Consider the following 17,799-nt stretch of genomic DNA (forward strand, 5'->3'; position numbering starts at 1 on the left):
GCAGTGCTTATTAAAGGCCTACTGAAATGAATTTTTTTTATTTAAACGGGGATAGCAGATCTATTCTATGTGTCATACTTGATCATTTCGCGATATTGCCATATTTTTGCTGAAAGGATTTAGTATAGAACAACGACGATAAAGATTGCAACTTTTGGTATCTGATAAAAAAAAGGCTTGCACCTACCGGAAGTAGCGTGACGTAGTCAGTTGAACATATACGCAAAGTTCCCTATTGTTTACAATGATGGCCGCATGAAGTGAGAGAGATTCGGACCGAGAAAGCGACAATTTCCCCATTAATTTGAGCGAGGATGAAAGATTTGTGGATGAGTAAAGTGCAAGTGAAGGACTAGTGGGGAGTTGAAGCTATTCAGATAGGGAAGATGCTGTGAGAGCCGGGGGTGACCTGATATTCAGCTGGGAATGACTACAACAGTAAATAAACACAAGACATATATATACTCTATTAGCCACAACACAACCAGGCTTATATTTAATATGCCACAAATTAATCCTGCATAAAAACACCTGCGTGTTTGTTATGCTAGCTCCTAGCTCCTCTGCTAGCTCCTAGCTCCATAGAACACGCCAATACAATTCAAACACCTGATCAACACACACAATCACTCAGCCCAAAAGACCGTTTACCTAACCCAAGGTTCATAAAGCTTATATATTTTTAAAAAGTTACGTACGTGACGCGCACATACGGTCAAGTTATCGAATGTTTAGCAGCCAAGGCTGCATACTCACGGTACCTGATATTCAGCTGGGAATGACTACAACAGTAAATAAACACAAGACATATATATACTCTATTAGCCACAACACAACCAGGCTTATATTTAATATGCCACAAATTAATCCTGCATAATAACACCTGCGTGTTTGTTATGCTAGCTCCTAGCTCCTCTGCTAGCTCCTAGCTCCATAGAACACGCCAATACAATTCAAACACCCGATCAACACACACAATCACTCAGCCCAAAAGACCGTTCACCTAACCCAAGGTTCATAAAGCTTATATATTTTTAAAAAGTTACGTACGTGACGCGCACTTACGGTACGGTACGTGTTATGCTAGCTCCTAGCTCCTCTGCTAGCTCCTAGCTCCATAGAACACGCCAATACAATTCAAACACATGATCAACACACACAATCACTCAGCCCAAAAGACCGTTCACCTAACCCAAGGTTCATAAAGCTTATATATTTTAAAAAAGTTACGTACATACGCAAAAAAAAGCCAAAGCTGCATACTCACAGTAGCACGTCTGCGTCTTTGTCATCCAAATCAAAGTAATCCTGGTAAGAGTCTGTGTTGTCCCAGTTCTCTACAGGCGTCTGTGTATCCAAATCAAAAGTCCTCCTGGTTAGAGTCTCTGTTATCCGAGTTCTTCCATCTTGACTGCATCTTTCGGGAATGTAAACAAAGAAGCGCCGGCTGTGTACTGTTGTGGCTGACTACGTTCGAAAAATACGTCCATTTCGCACCGACAACTTTCTTCTTTGCTTGCTTGGCTTCCTTCTCCATAATGCAATGAACATGATTGAAACAGATTCACGAACACAGATGTCCAGAATACTGTGGAATTATGAAATGAAAACAGAGCTTTTTCGTACCGGCTTCAATGTGGAAGGCATACCCGTGTTCGTCGGGCTACGTCACGCGCATACGTCATCCTCAGAGGCGTTTCGAACCGGAAGTTTAGCGGCAAATTTAAAATGTCACTTTATAAGTTAACCCGGCCGTATTGGCATGTGTTATAATGTTAAGATTTCATCATTGATATATAAACTATCAGACTGCGTGGTCGGTAGTAGTGGGTTTCAGTAGGCCTTTAAGATTACAGTATACTGAAAACTATATACTGTATGCTTCTCACAATTCTGAGATATTTCAACATGGATCATTGTTTTACCATTTAAAAATGATGAAATGTTAGCGAAGAAGCAGCCGACAAAAAGTGCTAATGTACTGAGTGACTCTCCATTTCTTGAATACAAAAACATTTACTTTTCACATCCCACTTTAGTTTTGTCCTTGCCAACTCTGTTTAATGTACTGCAAAGTTCCTTATTACAGCTGCAGATAGGAACTGAAGCAGACTGCATCTAATTCTCATGGGCTTGCCGAGAGGAGCTGTTGTGTATCAGTTAAATGTTCTCTTCACAGCTAAAACAGCAAGAGCTTATGCAACGTACGTCGGAAACGATCTTTGCACACTTTGGCTAATTGGGCTGCATTGTACTTGCAAATTATATTGCTAGTTTGCAATTCTGATACTTGGTCTCATCCAGGGGCTCTATTATTCCTTAACAAACTAAAAATTGTGGGATTCATAGAGGCACATTTTTCCCACTAGGTACCTCAAGATGAATGGGGTGGATACCCGGGCGAGCAGGATGAGGAGATCCCATGTCGGCGGATGAGGAGTAGTAGCTATGTCAAGGCTATGGGAGAGGTGGACGATGACAGTGGCGATTCTGAAAGCAGCCCCAAGACCTCCCCGCAAAAAGGCATCAGGCCGGATGCTCTCATCCTCAAGTCGGCCATGCACAGACCCCATTTCGACTCCCAAAGGTAGGTCTCGTCTTGTAAGGCATTATGGACAAGTGGATTGAACAGACAACATTGGGGAACTGTACCAGGCAACTTTATGTACAAGCTGGTGGTCAATACAGCACAGTGACAAAAAGGTGGTTCAAAGCAGCCCACTACTTATATGCACAGGCAACAAAACAGGCGGCTGACAAAGCTGACTGATGGCCAACTATTAATTGAACTTGTGTAAGAAGTAAAACTATGTTTACATTTTTTGACCATTTATAGCAAAGTGTTTGTGTGAGGTGTGTCTTCCCCTTGCAGTGTGTGCCCTCTCTGTACAGCTAGAATTACAGTACACAGAAACGGATGATATCAATGTCTAGGTCATGTTGTTATGAAACAATTAAGCACGCATTTGTCAATCATATTTAGTATTCTTACGGCATTTAATGGATCGAAACTTGGTCTTAGAAGACGTTTCACCCCCCAGCAAAGTTGGTGGGCTGGGGGCGGGAGCGCGGTACAGCAGTATTTTATTTAATACCAGTATATTTTAGACAGCGGTATATATTTGAGACTACCGCCATACCGGTATATTTTGATATGCCTTTGCTATGGCCGTTTTCTCTTCTCTGCGCCTGAAGGGCGAAGCACAAGGCATCTTCTTTGGCTCAACCCCGCCCGTTGCATGTTTACGGAGGCTTCTTTGACGCACAATGACGCAGCGCAGCATCAAACTTAAAAAAATATATGACTCCTGGGTGATGCAATGCTTTTGTCACCGACTGCATTTGGGTATTAGTGAGTGACTACAGCTTTATTTAAACATACACCAATTTGCTTTAGAACCGATATCTCTCCTCGTAGCGACTTTTTCGCTAATCTCATCTGTTTGTGTTGTTAACTTCTGTTAGCAACTTAGCACAGAAGCTAACAATAGCTCCTCTCTGCTGCTCGCTCCGTGTGTCAAATGTTTAGCTACAACTCGGTTTGAAAAAGTGCATCCCCCCATAGCCTGTGCGGACTAAGCTACTGTAGTATAGCGGCTGGGTGGCTGAAAAGTAGATTCAAACCTAACAGCCAGCGGCTTTCATCACAACGAGCGAGAAGAAGGTCCATCTATCCCTGCACACAATCGTGAGGCTATAAACTTAACATTAATGAACAAAATAAACGAAAATTGCTTTGACATAAAAACGGCTAACTAATTACTTTATGAGAAAAAACAACACATTACGTTACTACTTGCCACAAAAATAAACTGAGTATTCTCGAGTTTAACACTGGTTATCTGGCCGTAAAACCCTTATGCAACCTCGAACACTTTGCACGTGTTTTAAGTTACCGGTACATCCTGTATACCGCCATTCGGACCAAAAATACAGCGGTATCAGTTTTGGTCTATATCACCCAGCCCTACTCATGGACTTAGATTGGTCGGATCTAGTCTTATACTTAGATTGGTCGGATTTAGTCAGATTGAATATTTTTCAAAGTTGATGTTCTAATAATTGCCGCATCCACCACTGTACCTTGTAAAAAAAAGAGTCAGTAGATTTTAAGGTAAATATTTGCAACTACAGATAGTATATTTTGTCTATAAAATTGTTATAACACACATAACATTGTATCCTTGATAACATTGAATTAAAACAAAGAAGTATAGCTTAATTTACAACAAAGAATAACTTTATTAACATTGTCACTATTTGAGAAGAACTGAGGTAATGCAATGTAAAAACAACGACCTTAGATTTTACGGTTAAAAAAAACCTGGCAGCTCAGTCGCCAGAATGTAACCATAAAAATAACAGTGGTAGAGGTTTTCAATATACAGTAATTCGGTGTAAAAATACACAATACGCAGTAAAATTTTGGTGACTAAGCTATCAGTTTTTAAGGTTTAATTCTACTTTAGTTTTTTTTACAGTGTATAGATACTGTGTGCAATGAACACAAGTCACAGATTTATTTGGATATCATTAAAATTATTAAAAGTCACCATTTGTACATAAGATTTTAACATGGGCAAAACTTTTTTATTATTTTAATAATAACATGTGTTCGTGATTGTATTCATTCCAAAGATATTAGAGTGTGCAATGCTTGGTACAGAGCAATACAATCCGTCTCTTCTATGCGAAATTAGGTTTCAACAATTGGATTTAACTACTTTGGTGGACAAACAACAAATAAATAAATAAACAACAAAACAAACAACTACTGTACCAATGTATTATATGTTTTTGCATATCTGTATACTGTTTATCCAGTTGACTGTTTTCAGACAGTGTCTAAAAAAGCCAAAATGTGAGGCAGCAGGCTCGAGTTGTGCATCTGACATGCTTTAGTGTAGTACATTCACTTCATTTTGTCCTCTCATTGGGTTCTGATAACTCTTTCTGTAGTCCAAACATATCAGGCTCTCAACCTCTCTCAGCATTCAATCGATCGCATCAAAGAAGACGCTTTGTCTCTCACCCAAAAGGCTTCATCAGTTCATGCTCATAGACTTAGATTGGTCAGATATAGTCTGAGCGCTTGCTGCCAAGACCTCAACTAGTTATATTCTAACAGGAGGAGGGGTGCATGCCCAGGCAATAATAGTTTCGCTCTGAATTCACTGTAAGCAACCTTTAAGCGGCCTGTAAGCGACCAGGACGATAACAGTCGTTCGACTCAATCTATTGAATCACCCTCGCTTGCATTCCAATCAGTTGTATTAATGGCACAAGGTGGCAGCTTAAACTAAAAAGTGCCTTCTGTTATTTGTTAGAGACTAAAGTGTGGACTCTCTTAGGAAAGGTTGAAAGAATGTGTAGGGATGTTTTTTCAACTTTAACGTAGATGGCCCTTCTGAACCATCCGTCTTCCCTTCCCAGAATATGTACAGATTCAACACTTCAGCCTCTAACAAACAACCAACTTTTTGGTTTCAGGTGCCCCCTTTGGCCGTTGATATAACTAAAGTGGAATTCTAACGAGGGTGAGCTCATTTTAACGACTCTTCTAGGGGATCTTGTCACTTGTAATAGTTCTGGTGACTAATTAGCATATATTGTGCACTCATTAGCAAATATCTTGGATTCGCCTGCACAGTAGGAGAGCTTTAAATTGCTGCTGTTTGATAAAAGCTGTGTATCGCCCCATTATCATTAGATTCTCCATGTTCTACTGCACGTTCTGTTAAAAGTAAGTAGCCAAGCAACCGTAACAAAAAACATGCATAAAGTCACAACTGTATGACAGTTTTGTGATGTATTATGTGACAAAACTCAAAATTACCACAAAAATGCCATCTGCTAGATTAAATATTTTGCTATTTTTACCAGCTGAGATGTCACGAAACGCTTCTAAAATGTAGCGCCGTTGCACTCACCCACACACACAGATGGAAACAAGCTGCATTGGAATGGCGCATCCAACGCATGTGCTGTTAAATACTTGCGATTACTCTAAGATTTTTGTAGTCACCCTGAGGGATGTATAACATTAAGATTTTGTCGGTACGATACCTTGTCGATATTCCTTATCAATACCGGTATTTATCGGTACTCTTATCTGTACTATATGTAATGTGTGGAAATAAATAAATAAATGGAAATACATTTTAATTAGCAAATTAAACCATAACACCTCCAACATGATGGACAGTAACATATTAGAGCAGGGAAGTCTTTCATTAACAACAGTTTTTTTAAGTCTCAAACAAGTCAACTATGTGTGCAGTGCAAGGTGAAATGCAGCTATGTCACCTTCTTGTAAATAGCACACAGATCTATTTCTCGGTTTCTACTCAGTACAATTAAATAATAATATTTATATATAGCATTCATGTGCATGGCACAGACCTTTTACATGATATATCATATTGAATATATTATATAAATCAATACAATCAATTAGCATGTTATGTGGGTGTGCATTTTGTAACAATAGGAATTATTTGTGTTTACGTTGCACACATGTAGACATATCTGAGTGATGGACCAGAAGCCATGTTGAGTGTAGCGCTACCGGTGTGTGTGTGTGTAGTGCGTATTATATAAATAAAAAGCCTCAGTGAGCAAATGCAATACTCGATCGTCCAGTTTGTAGTCAAGAGACAGCAGGAACTGAAACACATTTAAGCAAGATGTCTTTTAATGACACGCAAACGCGGCACAATGGAGTGACGTCAGACGGCAACCAGAAACAGTGGATGATATCTTGTGTCAAAGCAACTTTATGGATTATTATATTGTCAAAATCTTTCACTTTTTTCATTGGTTTAATTTTGGCCTGTGGATTAATGGATCGCTAGGAGGACGGTTGATAAAACTTTTGAGGAGGATATATTGCTGTGTTACAAACGTTTGTGTGGTGTTTCTTCCAGTGGCTGGCGTTTCCCACCTAGGCCTTCAGTGATGTCCGACTTCAATGATTACCTCTCAAAATACCATCATTTATGTCCCCACATGACCATTGCTGGAGAAATACTATACAGAAACACATTTACGCACTAGTGGGCAGTGTACATAACGTGTTTTTTCTGGCGCATTTAAAAATCAATCAGCAATTAAAACAAATCTTATGTGGTACTGTCAAAATTAAAATTGCAAAAAACATTTTAAACGTGAAAAAATAAAGAAATAAAATACCCGAACTCATATTTCATCGACAGCTGAGCTAGCTTCCGGGGTTGGCTGACATCGTCTCACAAGATGTAGTTTCTCTTTAAACATCCTTCTTGAAAATGGCCTTTCAAATAATAATAATAATAATAATGGATTCGATTTTTTTATATCGCGCTTTTCTATTATTAGACACTCAAAGCGCTCACAGAGAAGTGGGAACCCATCATTCATTCACACCTGGTGGTGGTAAGCTACATTTGTAGCCACAGCTGCCCTGGGGTAGACTGATGGAAGCGAGGCTGCCAGTTTGCGCCTACGGCCCCTCCGACCACCACCTATCATTCATTCATCATTCATTCACCAGTGTGAGCGGCACCGGGGGCGAGGGTGAAGTATCCTGCCCAAGGACACGACGGCAGCGATTTGGATGTCAAGAGGCGGGGGAGCGAACCTGCAACCCTCAGGTTTCTGGCACGGCCGCTCTACCCACTACACCATACCACCCCCAAATATATGTGTTGTCTTGTCTAATCATAAAAGATGCAGACGAGGCGTGTTGGCTGACTTCTTAAAGTTTACTCCAGAGCGTGCTCATCCAAAACTTCCCGCTGCCAGCATGTCTACATTCAACAACCTAAACGGGGCTACAGTGCATGCTCTACATTACTGTGGCATGCTGAGTAATGGAGTTATTATGTTACCTAGTTCATAACATTACTATATATCTGCCTTAGGCCATCTAGAAGGCCTTACTGACAACAACGCGTGATCTGATTGGCTATTGCAACTGTCTATCACTGTATGTGCCCGTTCACTTACAGTGCACGGACGCCAGCATTGCTGAATCTGAAGGCCTGTAGCAGATTTGGTACAGCATGGCAACATAAGCTAGCTGAATTCTGATTGGATACAAACTGTAACGTAAAAACAACAGCGCTGGAAGGAGCATAATATGACATGAAGAGAATATGAATACTTTTAGATATTTAGGGAAAGTAAATAAAAAATTACTTTTGTCTTTAATTATGATCATGATTAATGGTTATGTTAGGCCAGCAGAGAAGGCCTTGCTGGCCCTGACGGCACACCACTGGTTGCTTCCTTATTTGTCATTATTCAGCTGGAACAAAAAAATACCGATAGCGGTATCAATAGTCCAGAATCTTCACCGTCCTCATGGACCGACCCAATTAGGAACCGGTACCGAAAAATACCGGCACTCTGTATACATCCCTAGTCACAATGGTCCCTGGTTTTGAGCTCAAGCACACGGAACTACAACAGAGTTCACTTGCAAGCAGATTTTCAGTAGTCTTAGTTTGGTGTATACCAGTTTCTACTGTAAGATTTAACAAAACTGATTACAACTGGTCACAGGTAGAAGTTACAGTGTTGGTCTCAAAAAAGCAAAAACATCTATAAGTGACCACCAATCTCCAGAGCGAGCCTAGATGGAGAAGTCTCCATCCTCTTTATAGGATAAGGGCAGACAAGTCCAATGTGCTCAAAGTTCAGTGATGGTTGGGCCCATTTCTGATACACCGTATTTTTCGGACTATAAGTCGCAGTTTTTTTCATAGTTTGGCCGGGGGTGCACGACTTATACTTAGGAGCGACGTATGTGGGAAATTATTAACACATTACCGTAAAACATCAAATAATATTATTTAGCTCATTCACGTAAGAGACTAGACGTATAAGATTTCATGGGATTTAGCGATTAGGAGTGACAGATTGTTTGGTAAACGTATAGCATGTTCTATATGTTATAGTTATTTGAATGACTCTTACCATAATCTGTTACGTTAACATACCAGGCACGTTCTCAGTTGGTTATTTATGCCTCATATAACGTACACTTATTCAGCCTGTTGTTCACTATTCTTTATTTATTTTAAATTGCCTTTCAAATGTCTATTCTTGGTGTTGGGTTTTATCAAATAAATTTCCCCAAAAAATGCGACTTATATATGTTTTTTCCCTTCTTTATTATGCATTTTCGGCCGGTGCGACTTATACTCCGGAGCGACTTATACTCCGAAAAATACGGTAACTGGAGAGTCTTGGTGAGTTTAAAGGTTTATTTTGGGAAAGAGGTTGTGTAGCTAACAAATTCCTGTCTTTGACGCCTTAAAGCCTGTCGTTTTTTTCTCTCATCTGGAACTATGACCTTTTTGGACATTGGAGGCCTACGTGACCTTTGTCTTTGCAATAATCATCAACGAGAACATGCGAGACAAAACTAAATCGAAAGACAGCTTGCAAGCATCTTTGAAGTAGCAATAGAACAATAAAACACAGGCCCGAGATATGTCAAAGTGGCCTCTCTTTTTTTTTTTTTTTTTAAGAGTGGCCTCTCTTAAATGCGACATGTGTGTTTCGGCTTCTCGTCTAAGGCAGTTGTTCTCAAACTTCACCAAGTACCACCTCCATAAAAACTCGGCTCTCCAAGTACCACCACATTGACCATCATTAAAATACAGTAGCGTAGTAGACCTAAATATTAATTAAAAACAAGGGAGAGGTTTTATTCATAAGTATATTTGATATTTTTGGCCACGGTAACATTACACACAGCTTGGACAGTAACACTGTGTTTGAATTTAGGAAAATAAAACATTGTACTTAAATAATTAATCAAATACCAGTTGAATAAACCTTGTAGTACAATGTATTTTGACATACATTTTTGGTACAATGCTTTTTCTAAAATATCAAAATACAGTTCAGTTGATAGAAATGACGGAGTAAGATGGTTCTGTTTGTATCTTAATTGTGTATTTTGGCGTCCACTACGGCCTACAGTCGTGGGATGGTAACAACTTCCATTGAAGGCTGATAAACCTTTGATAACAGCTCGAGTGACGTCATTACAATATTTAATTTAGTGATTTTTTGGCGTACCTCTAGATGGAGCCCGCGTACTACTAGTGGTACACGGACTACAGTTTGAGAATCACTGATCTGAAGAATTTATCTAGTGGATTTAAAAGGGTCATATTATTGATTTTTTTTTCACATTCAAGACACTTTCTTCTGGTCTACATTACATGTAATGGTAGTGCGTTTGTCCACATTTATCATAAATTATGTTTTACAGACCATCTTTAAGCTGCTTTCAGACCCTCTCTTCAGAATGCGCCTTTACGTGTCGAAGTACTCCTCCAGGCCAAGCCTCGCAGTGAATGCGTCGCCACCTCGTCTTTCATGTTGTAGTTTCTAGCGCTTCCATATCGCGTCTACTGAAAAATAAGTAAGAACTATACACTACCTTGTATTGGGAAGGATTTTATCATGCATGTGCATGTACGAGCCAGCATGCCCCAGAACAAAAGGATAGAAAAAAAAGGAACTTATTGACTACAACTAAGGATGAAATGATAAACGGTAATAATGATAGACAATTAGTATTGCCTATCAAATTAAAATTATTTCAAAATTGTGACTGATAACCACAATAAATAAATATAATAAAATAATGGTCCGACTAGCGTTAGCTTGACAGCTAGCTTAAATGCTAATATGAAAACAAGAGACATTAACCTCTTTCCCCATTTGGAAACCTCATACAGTATTCACACTAAACATAAAGGCTGTGCTGTCTTAGCACAAAGTGATCGATATACACTCGATAGTGTCAAGTTGAAACAGACAAGGTGTCTTGAACAAGAAGTGAACTCGCGTCACATAAACCGGAAAAGTGAAGTGATCACCCAATGTACTTTTTTTTTTTAGAATAAAAACATTCTAAAACGTTTACAAATTAAAATGGAAGAAGGTAAACATATTTGAACACACAAATAAAAATAATATCGCCCTTATGAAGCCAGAACAATAATTCATGTTTCCTCTGCCAATAAATCACACTACCGTTCAAAAGTTTGGGGTCACCCAAACAATTTTGTGGAATAGCCTTCATTTCTAAGAACAAGAATAGACTGTCGAGTTTCAGATGAAAGTTCTCTTTTTCTGGCCATTTTGAGCGTTTAATTGACCCCACAAATGTGATGCTCCAGAAAGTCAATCTGCTCAAAGGAAGGTCAGTTTTGTAGCTTCTGTAACGAGCTAAAGTGTTTTCAGATGTGTGAACATGATTGCACAAGGGTTTTCTAATCATCAATTAGCCTTCTGAGCCAATGAGCAAACACATTGTACCATTAGAACACTGGAGTGATAGTTGCTGGAAATGGGCCTCTATACACTTATGTAGATATTGCACCAAAAACCAGACATTTGCAGCTAGAATAGTCATTTACCACATTAGCAATGTATAGAGTGTATTTCTTTAAAGTTAAGACTAGTTTAAAGTTATCTTCATTGAAAAGTACAGTGCTTTTCCTTCAAAAATAAGGACATTTCAATGTGACCCCAAACTTTTGAACGGTAGTGTATATTGTGTGGCTATTTATTTTAGTTATTTGAAAAAAAATAACTTGGTTAAAAGATTTTAGTGTGTTTAAGTACTTTTTGAGCACATACCTCAATAATAATGATAACTGTGATAATTTTGATCACAATAACTGTAATATGAGATGTTTACATCGTTACATCCCTAACTACAACTTTGGATTGTAACTACCGTATTTTCCGCACTATAAGGCGCACCGGATTATAAGGCGCACCTTCAATGAATGGCCTATTTTAAAACTTTGTTCATATATAAGGCGCACCGCAGTATAAGGCGCACCGCAGTATAAGGCACATAGAATAGACGCTACAGTAGAGTCTGGGGTTACGTTATGCATCCCGTAGTTGCGAGACCTGTTGTGGCTCAATATTGGTCCGTATATAAGGCGCACCGGATTATAAGGCGCACTGTGAGCTTTTGAGAAAATTTGAGGTTTTTAGGTGCGCCTTATAGTGCGGAAAATACGGCAAATAAAAATGGCGGAATCACTCAAAGCTCATTGGGTAAACCTTTACCAAAAATGGAGATATCAGCTGAGGCAAAATATGTCATTAATGTCTCAGTTCCGAACAACTTGTTTGGAGCGAGTCTGGAAGAAGGCAAGGTTGTTTTACAAATATCTCCTCCATGGTTTGATTTCAAATTTTTGGGACTTTTGGGATCCCAAATACCCAGGTACCATCAGGTAAGAAGGGTTGGTTTTGCATAATAGGGCCCCCATAGGTAACATGAAATGTAGAGGTAAAGGGTATGAATATATTCTAGAATATTTTAACACCAGGGTTTGGATGATAGTGGTCAAGCTTGCCAAACTGCGTTGACTACTTTCCCTGCCTGTGTAACGGAAGCCAGCCAGTGTGGCTGGGCCATGTGTACGTTGGTAAACCTCACTCCCTGACAACCTCAAGAACAGTGCTGGCTATCGAGTCGATACATCGGTATTTTAGCTCGGTAGATAGCACGCTCGTCTCTCATGATACAGCTACTACTCTATCCTATTAAGCAGTCTTATGAAGGGCATCAGCTGTTGTCTATAGTTTAGACTACTTTACAGTACCAAATAAAGATGGTTACATAATTAAAGTTAAAGTACCATTGATTGTCACACACACACACTTGGTGTGGCGAAATTATTCCCTGCGTTTGACCCATCATCATGTGATGATCAAATTCATACTCCACGTGTGGCCTCTTGTCTGTCCCATACCCTTTGTCCGCATTCAGTCCGGGCTACCGCTTGCAAACCATGAGAGAAATGCGGGCCCACCCGAGTGTTACGCTGGACCCTGCTACCACCTTTCATCATCCTCCGCCCTTCCGTTCTCGCAACCAGAGCTACATGCGCGCTGTCAGCACCCTCAGCCAGGCGAGCTGCGTCAGCCAGGTGAGTGGCAAACATGCATGTTACACGGAAGCAATTTGCAAAGACGTGTATCATTATAATTGCTTGTATTTGTGGGAGTTTATACAGATTTAAAACACTGAGCTAGTCATACTTGAGGTTTACTGTTGGTTGTGTTCCGCAAACTGAAATTGGGTTAGTTGATTAATTTGATAAACATTGATATCCAACCTCACTGTGAAATATCACACACATTTTTAAACCGTTACCTTTGATGATTTGTGAATGAATCAGTTAACAGTTGCAGAGAAAGTGCAAATCGGCATGTCTGGAAGAGGCCACTGAGACACAAATAATCACTCACTTGTCGTTACGGCTTGACAATTAATTAGCTTACAGACATGTCACAACAGCAGCTTGTTACTTGCATCAAGACAAGATTAGTGGCTAGACACAGGGGCTGTGAGACGAAGCTTCATGATTAACCACACATCAACACATTCAGGTATTTCCCTTTTCATATCAGTCGCTATTGTGTTCAGGAGTGTCTCTGGAACCTTTACTGGTGGTTGCTACTGTACATTAAAAATATGTGTGACACAAGTCCAAGTAAAAAGGGGAAAGTATAATTTGTGCAAAATGGAAAGAAAGAAATGTATAATCAGTCTGTGTATATTTGTGGGTGCTACAGTCTATATTATTAGTGGAAAAGGGCATTGATAGTCAGGCAACTAATACATTATCACACAGTTAAAAATACAGAAGTGTATATGATTTTAATTTAAACTGTTATTAGGATACAAATAAGAATAACACAATTTTCATAGAAAATAGAGTCAATTATAATAAAAATTAGTAGAGATGTAACAATATGAAAATGTCATTTGACCAAAATCATATGACCAAAATTATCACAGTTATTATTATCTTGGCATTGTTGGATGTGCTTGATAATTAACTATACACACACAAAAAAATATTTGAAACAAGTTTTATTCAAAAATGTAATAACAAAAAAATCGACATGCAATATACTTTCTTGACTGAAGAAACATTAAATATTGTTCTTACTTCTTATTATTTGAGTGTTTAAATATGTTTATCTTCTTTCATTTTGAGTGTTTTTAAATGATAAAGGCAAAACAAGCATTGCACATTTGTTTTATGTGACATTTCAGGTGGTAACTTCTTATTGTAGACACCGTCATTCATAAATCGATCCTATCGATTACTCTATTTCTGACGATTCGATTCAAAATCGATTCTCGTTAGTTCTTCATTCAAACCGATTTTCGCAGTATATTACTTGGTACAAACATTTCAATATAACCTTTTCAAAACAGGTCACAGGTTACAAAAGCTCTTCTTGGCTTAGTATAAGTAACTGCACGGATGGCTTAAAAAACATTTTTTAAATAGATTTTTCCCCCAAAATCAATTCTTGAACATTTCTTATTGATTTAGTATTGTAATAAATATAATTTTGTAGGGGTGTAACGGTACGTGTATTTGTATTGAACCGTTTCGGTACGGGGGTTCTGGTTCGGTTCGGAGGTGTACCGAACGAGTTTCCACACAGACATATTAAGTAGCGTAACGAACGTTGTGTAAACAATGCACGCCGAGGCACAACACACGCCATGCTAGCAGCTAACGGGCTACGATAGACTGACCATACGTCCTCTTTTCACCGGAAATGTCCTTGCGGAGCTGTCAGGGCGGAGTTTCTTAAATGCCTCAAATGTCCGGCATTTTGAGTTAGGGTTGCGTGTATTTTCAATGTACGTTCAGGGTTAAGAAGGGGTTAAAAACAAAACAAATTGTGTGCGCAGCAGCATTCGTGAGGGAGGGGCAGAGACAGAGAGAGCGAGAGAGTTATGATAAACGCGCATGCGTCGCCAGGCTCTGCTTTTTATCCATAGATTTATCAGATTTAATTTTTTTATTATCAATAGCAGGGATGTCAAAAGTGTGCCCCGGAGGCCATTTGCGGCCCACAGCTAATGCTTTAAAGGTCCACGGCACATTCTAAAAATACTATTAAAATAAACAAAAACATAAAAGAGAAATAAAAAAGCTTAAAGGTTAATGTAATTTAGAAAAAGTTGCAATGTTGACTAATAAAACAAAGCTGCTTTTTTTTCTTTCAAACTGTCATTGCTCAAAACATAATATTGAATCAAAATCAATGTTATTATGAATTATTGACCTATCCGAGGTTCCGATTACTTCACATCAAATATTCCACTAAGAAAAATATTTTTGGTGGAAGATTTTGCAAATTTGGTAAATAAATAACCCCAAAATTTCTATTTTGTTGTTTTCTTACTGTACCGAAAATGAACCGAACTGTGACCTCTAAACCGAGGTACGTACCGAACCAAAATTTTCGTGTACCATTACACCCCTATAATTTTGCGATAAAGATGTCAATATATTTTTAGCGCACCCTTAGTGTTTTTACAAGTTCAGATTGTGGTATGATGTTTGTAATGGGGAAATACATTATTGTCGCTTATAATTATGTTAGCTGTTAAGCTATATATCCATTAGCGCGCTAGCTTGCTTCTCATTGGACAGTGACAAGCAGTATGACCGGTCCGTGAGTTTATCCAAGTGCAATTATCAATCACAGTTTAACAATAATTTAATTTAAAACGGTAACACTAACCGTTGGGAGATTTACAGGGGTTTATCACCATAACCGTTAATCGTTACATCCCTGTATATCAGAAGATTATTTATTAGAGCTGCAATTTGACCCTGTACATTTTTTGTTAGAAATATACTTTTTTTTTTTTTAATGGAAAAGGTTGTGGAAATTGAAAAATGTTGTGCAATACAAAGTGAACGTATTTCTGACTGTGTTTTGCTGTTTATCCACCCTCTGTTTCATTTGATCTTGACATTCCTGCAGTTAAAGTTGGTTGGGAATTGTCAGTGGCATGTCCTTATGCTAACGCTCCTTCATATTTGCTGTGCAAAGGGGAAGAATCAAAGTGAGAAAGAGAAAGGAAGAGGAAAAATTAAGGACTGCTATTCCTGTTTTTGTCTCTCAGGTGAGTGAGACTGAGATCAATGGCCAGTTTGAGTCAGTTTGCGAGTCCGTTTTTAGTGAAGTAGAATCCCAGGCTATGGAGGCCTTGGACCTGCCGGGTTCGTTCCGCACTCGAAGCCACAGTTACCTCCGTGCAATACAGGCTGGTTATTCCCAAGATGACGACTGCTTGCCTTCAATGACATCCTCCACTGTCACTTCAACTCTCAGATCCACAACAGGTAAAACAATAAACCTGCTAATTGAGAGAGGGCCTAGACCACATATCCTCATGCATCCTATACATGCGCACAAACTTGACATACCTACATATGTACAGTGGGGAACCCTGGAATTTCTTAAGATCCTGAGCAGATTTTGCATTGCCCTGATTGTTTAGATGCTTGCGTGTCTGTCATGCATCTGTAGGCTGTGCTGTTGCCAAGCTGCAGACAAGCAAACGAGTGGGAGGGTTGCATACACTTAACCGCCACACAATACCACGACATTGCACAGGCACATTGCAAGGCATGTCTAAAGAACAAAAAGGCCCTGAGCATGTTAAATTGTGGTGTTCTCTGTATACGCTAAGTGTTGTCAGTCTTAGGGAGGGATGAAGAGAGCCACGGGCAAGGGGTCAGGGACTGGTATGATTGAAACCTATTTATGTTAAGAGCATCAACGACAGTACCTGTCCTCCCTCTGCCCTGTTGCACCTGTACATTGGTATTCAATTGACAATAAGACAATAGAAACACTTTAAGGTAAGTCTACAATGCTGGTTGCACAAAAGAACCATCGTACAAGTCAAGGTTGGCATTGAGTATTTAACATATTGCTGTATTGTGTTGCATGAAATGTTTAAAGACCACTTTCAGGCCAACTCATGTATATCTCTACACAAGACCACTGGCTAACTAACCAAACTTTTGAATGTATTTTCTAATTTGAGGATTCTGGTATTGTTGTGCTGCTCCTGAAGTGCAATTCCACCGCTTTGTGCAACACAGTATCTACAATATGAAACGTTAGGTTCGTTTGTGCAAGCAGAGAAATCCCTCACTAAGTGTTTGCTGTCAAGAGTAAAGCTATGAACCCTATTGAAACATTTTTCTTTAAGTGTGTGCACTTCTGAATGCCTTCTTTTTTTATTGTTCTTTACTTTTCTGTCAATTCCAAATGGAAAATTAGGTTAAAAGTTTATTTTCCTGTTCAGTTTGGATTTTTGTTTTTTTAATCTACCATCTCCAATTTGGTATCCAGCTCTGGTTTCTTCTCTGTGACAGAAGCACTGAGGATAAAGGAGTGCTCTCCAATCCCACCGTCTTATTTGCTGAACATGAATCAGGCCAAACAAGTAATTTCTGAAGACTGGCGCTCTGCATTAATCGCAAATTGGCAACACAAAGAAATGGCTCCCCATGTTTTGATTAGTTCCCTATGTCTCATAAGGATGCAATGGAATAGTGGCCTAGAAATTAATGTTACCTGTACTCGCTGGGACGAAGATCAATTCCTGCAATAATGTTTTTGACGCTAGTATACAGGCCTAGTTTAGTCTAAATTGTAAGGGGTTTATGAACATATCCCCATGTGAGGATAGAGGGAGGGGAAGGAATCTCATGTGGTGCTCTGTAGGGCAGATGAGCAGCAAACCACTCTCCATTTGACCATCCATCCTTGAAGGATAACCAGGGGAAAGAACAACTGGAGGCATCAGTGATGATTGTTGCAGGTATTTTAATACTAAAGCATACATATATCTATGTATATGTGTTTGCACTGCCTTCTCAGTGAAAAAAATAGCTATTAACTTTTAGTGCTTGGTGGTAGAATAACTGTTAT

The 17,799-nt window shown here is 39.1% G+C and overlaps 2 protein-coding genes across 4 annotated transcripts in view; one reads left to right on the top strand and one right to left on the bottom strand.

Moving 5' to 3' along the window:
• Positions 1-17,799, bottom strand: part of LOC133640451 (cytospin-A-like) — a 266,085-nt gene that overhangs the window by 207,520 nt on the left and 40,766 nt on the right. The window lies entirely within an intron of this gene.
• The window catches only part of dlgap2b (discs, large (Drosophila) homolog-associated protein 2b), a 205,962-nt gene that overhangs the window by 136,464 nt on the left and 51,699 nt on the right, over positions 1-17,799 (top strand). For both annotated transcript variants that reach the window (XM_062033874.1, XM_062033875.1), the window contains exons 3-5: positions 2,370-2,587; positions 12,800-12,959; positions 15,977-16,196. In XM_062033874.1, the coding sequence (XP_061889858.1) occupies positions 2,370-2,587; positions 12,800-12,959; positions 15,977-16,196 (598 nt within the window). The remainder of the gene's footprint in view (positions 1-2,369; positions 2,588-12,799; positions 12,960-15,976; positions 16,197-17,799) is intronic.

Source organism: Entelurus aequoreus, linkage group LG23 (assembly GCF_033978785.1).
Source record: "Entelurus aequoreus isolate RoL-2023_Sb linkage group LG23, RoL_Eaeq_v1.1, whole genome shotgun sequence".
In the NCBI taxonomy this organism is placed as follows: Eukaryota; Metazoa; Chordata; class Actinopteri; order Syngnathiformes; family Syngnathidae; genus Entelurus; species Entelurus aequoreus.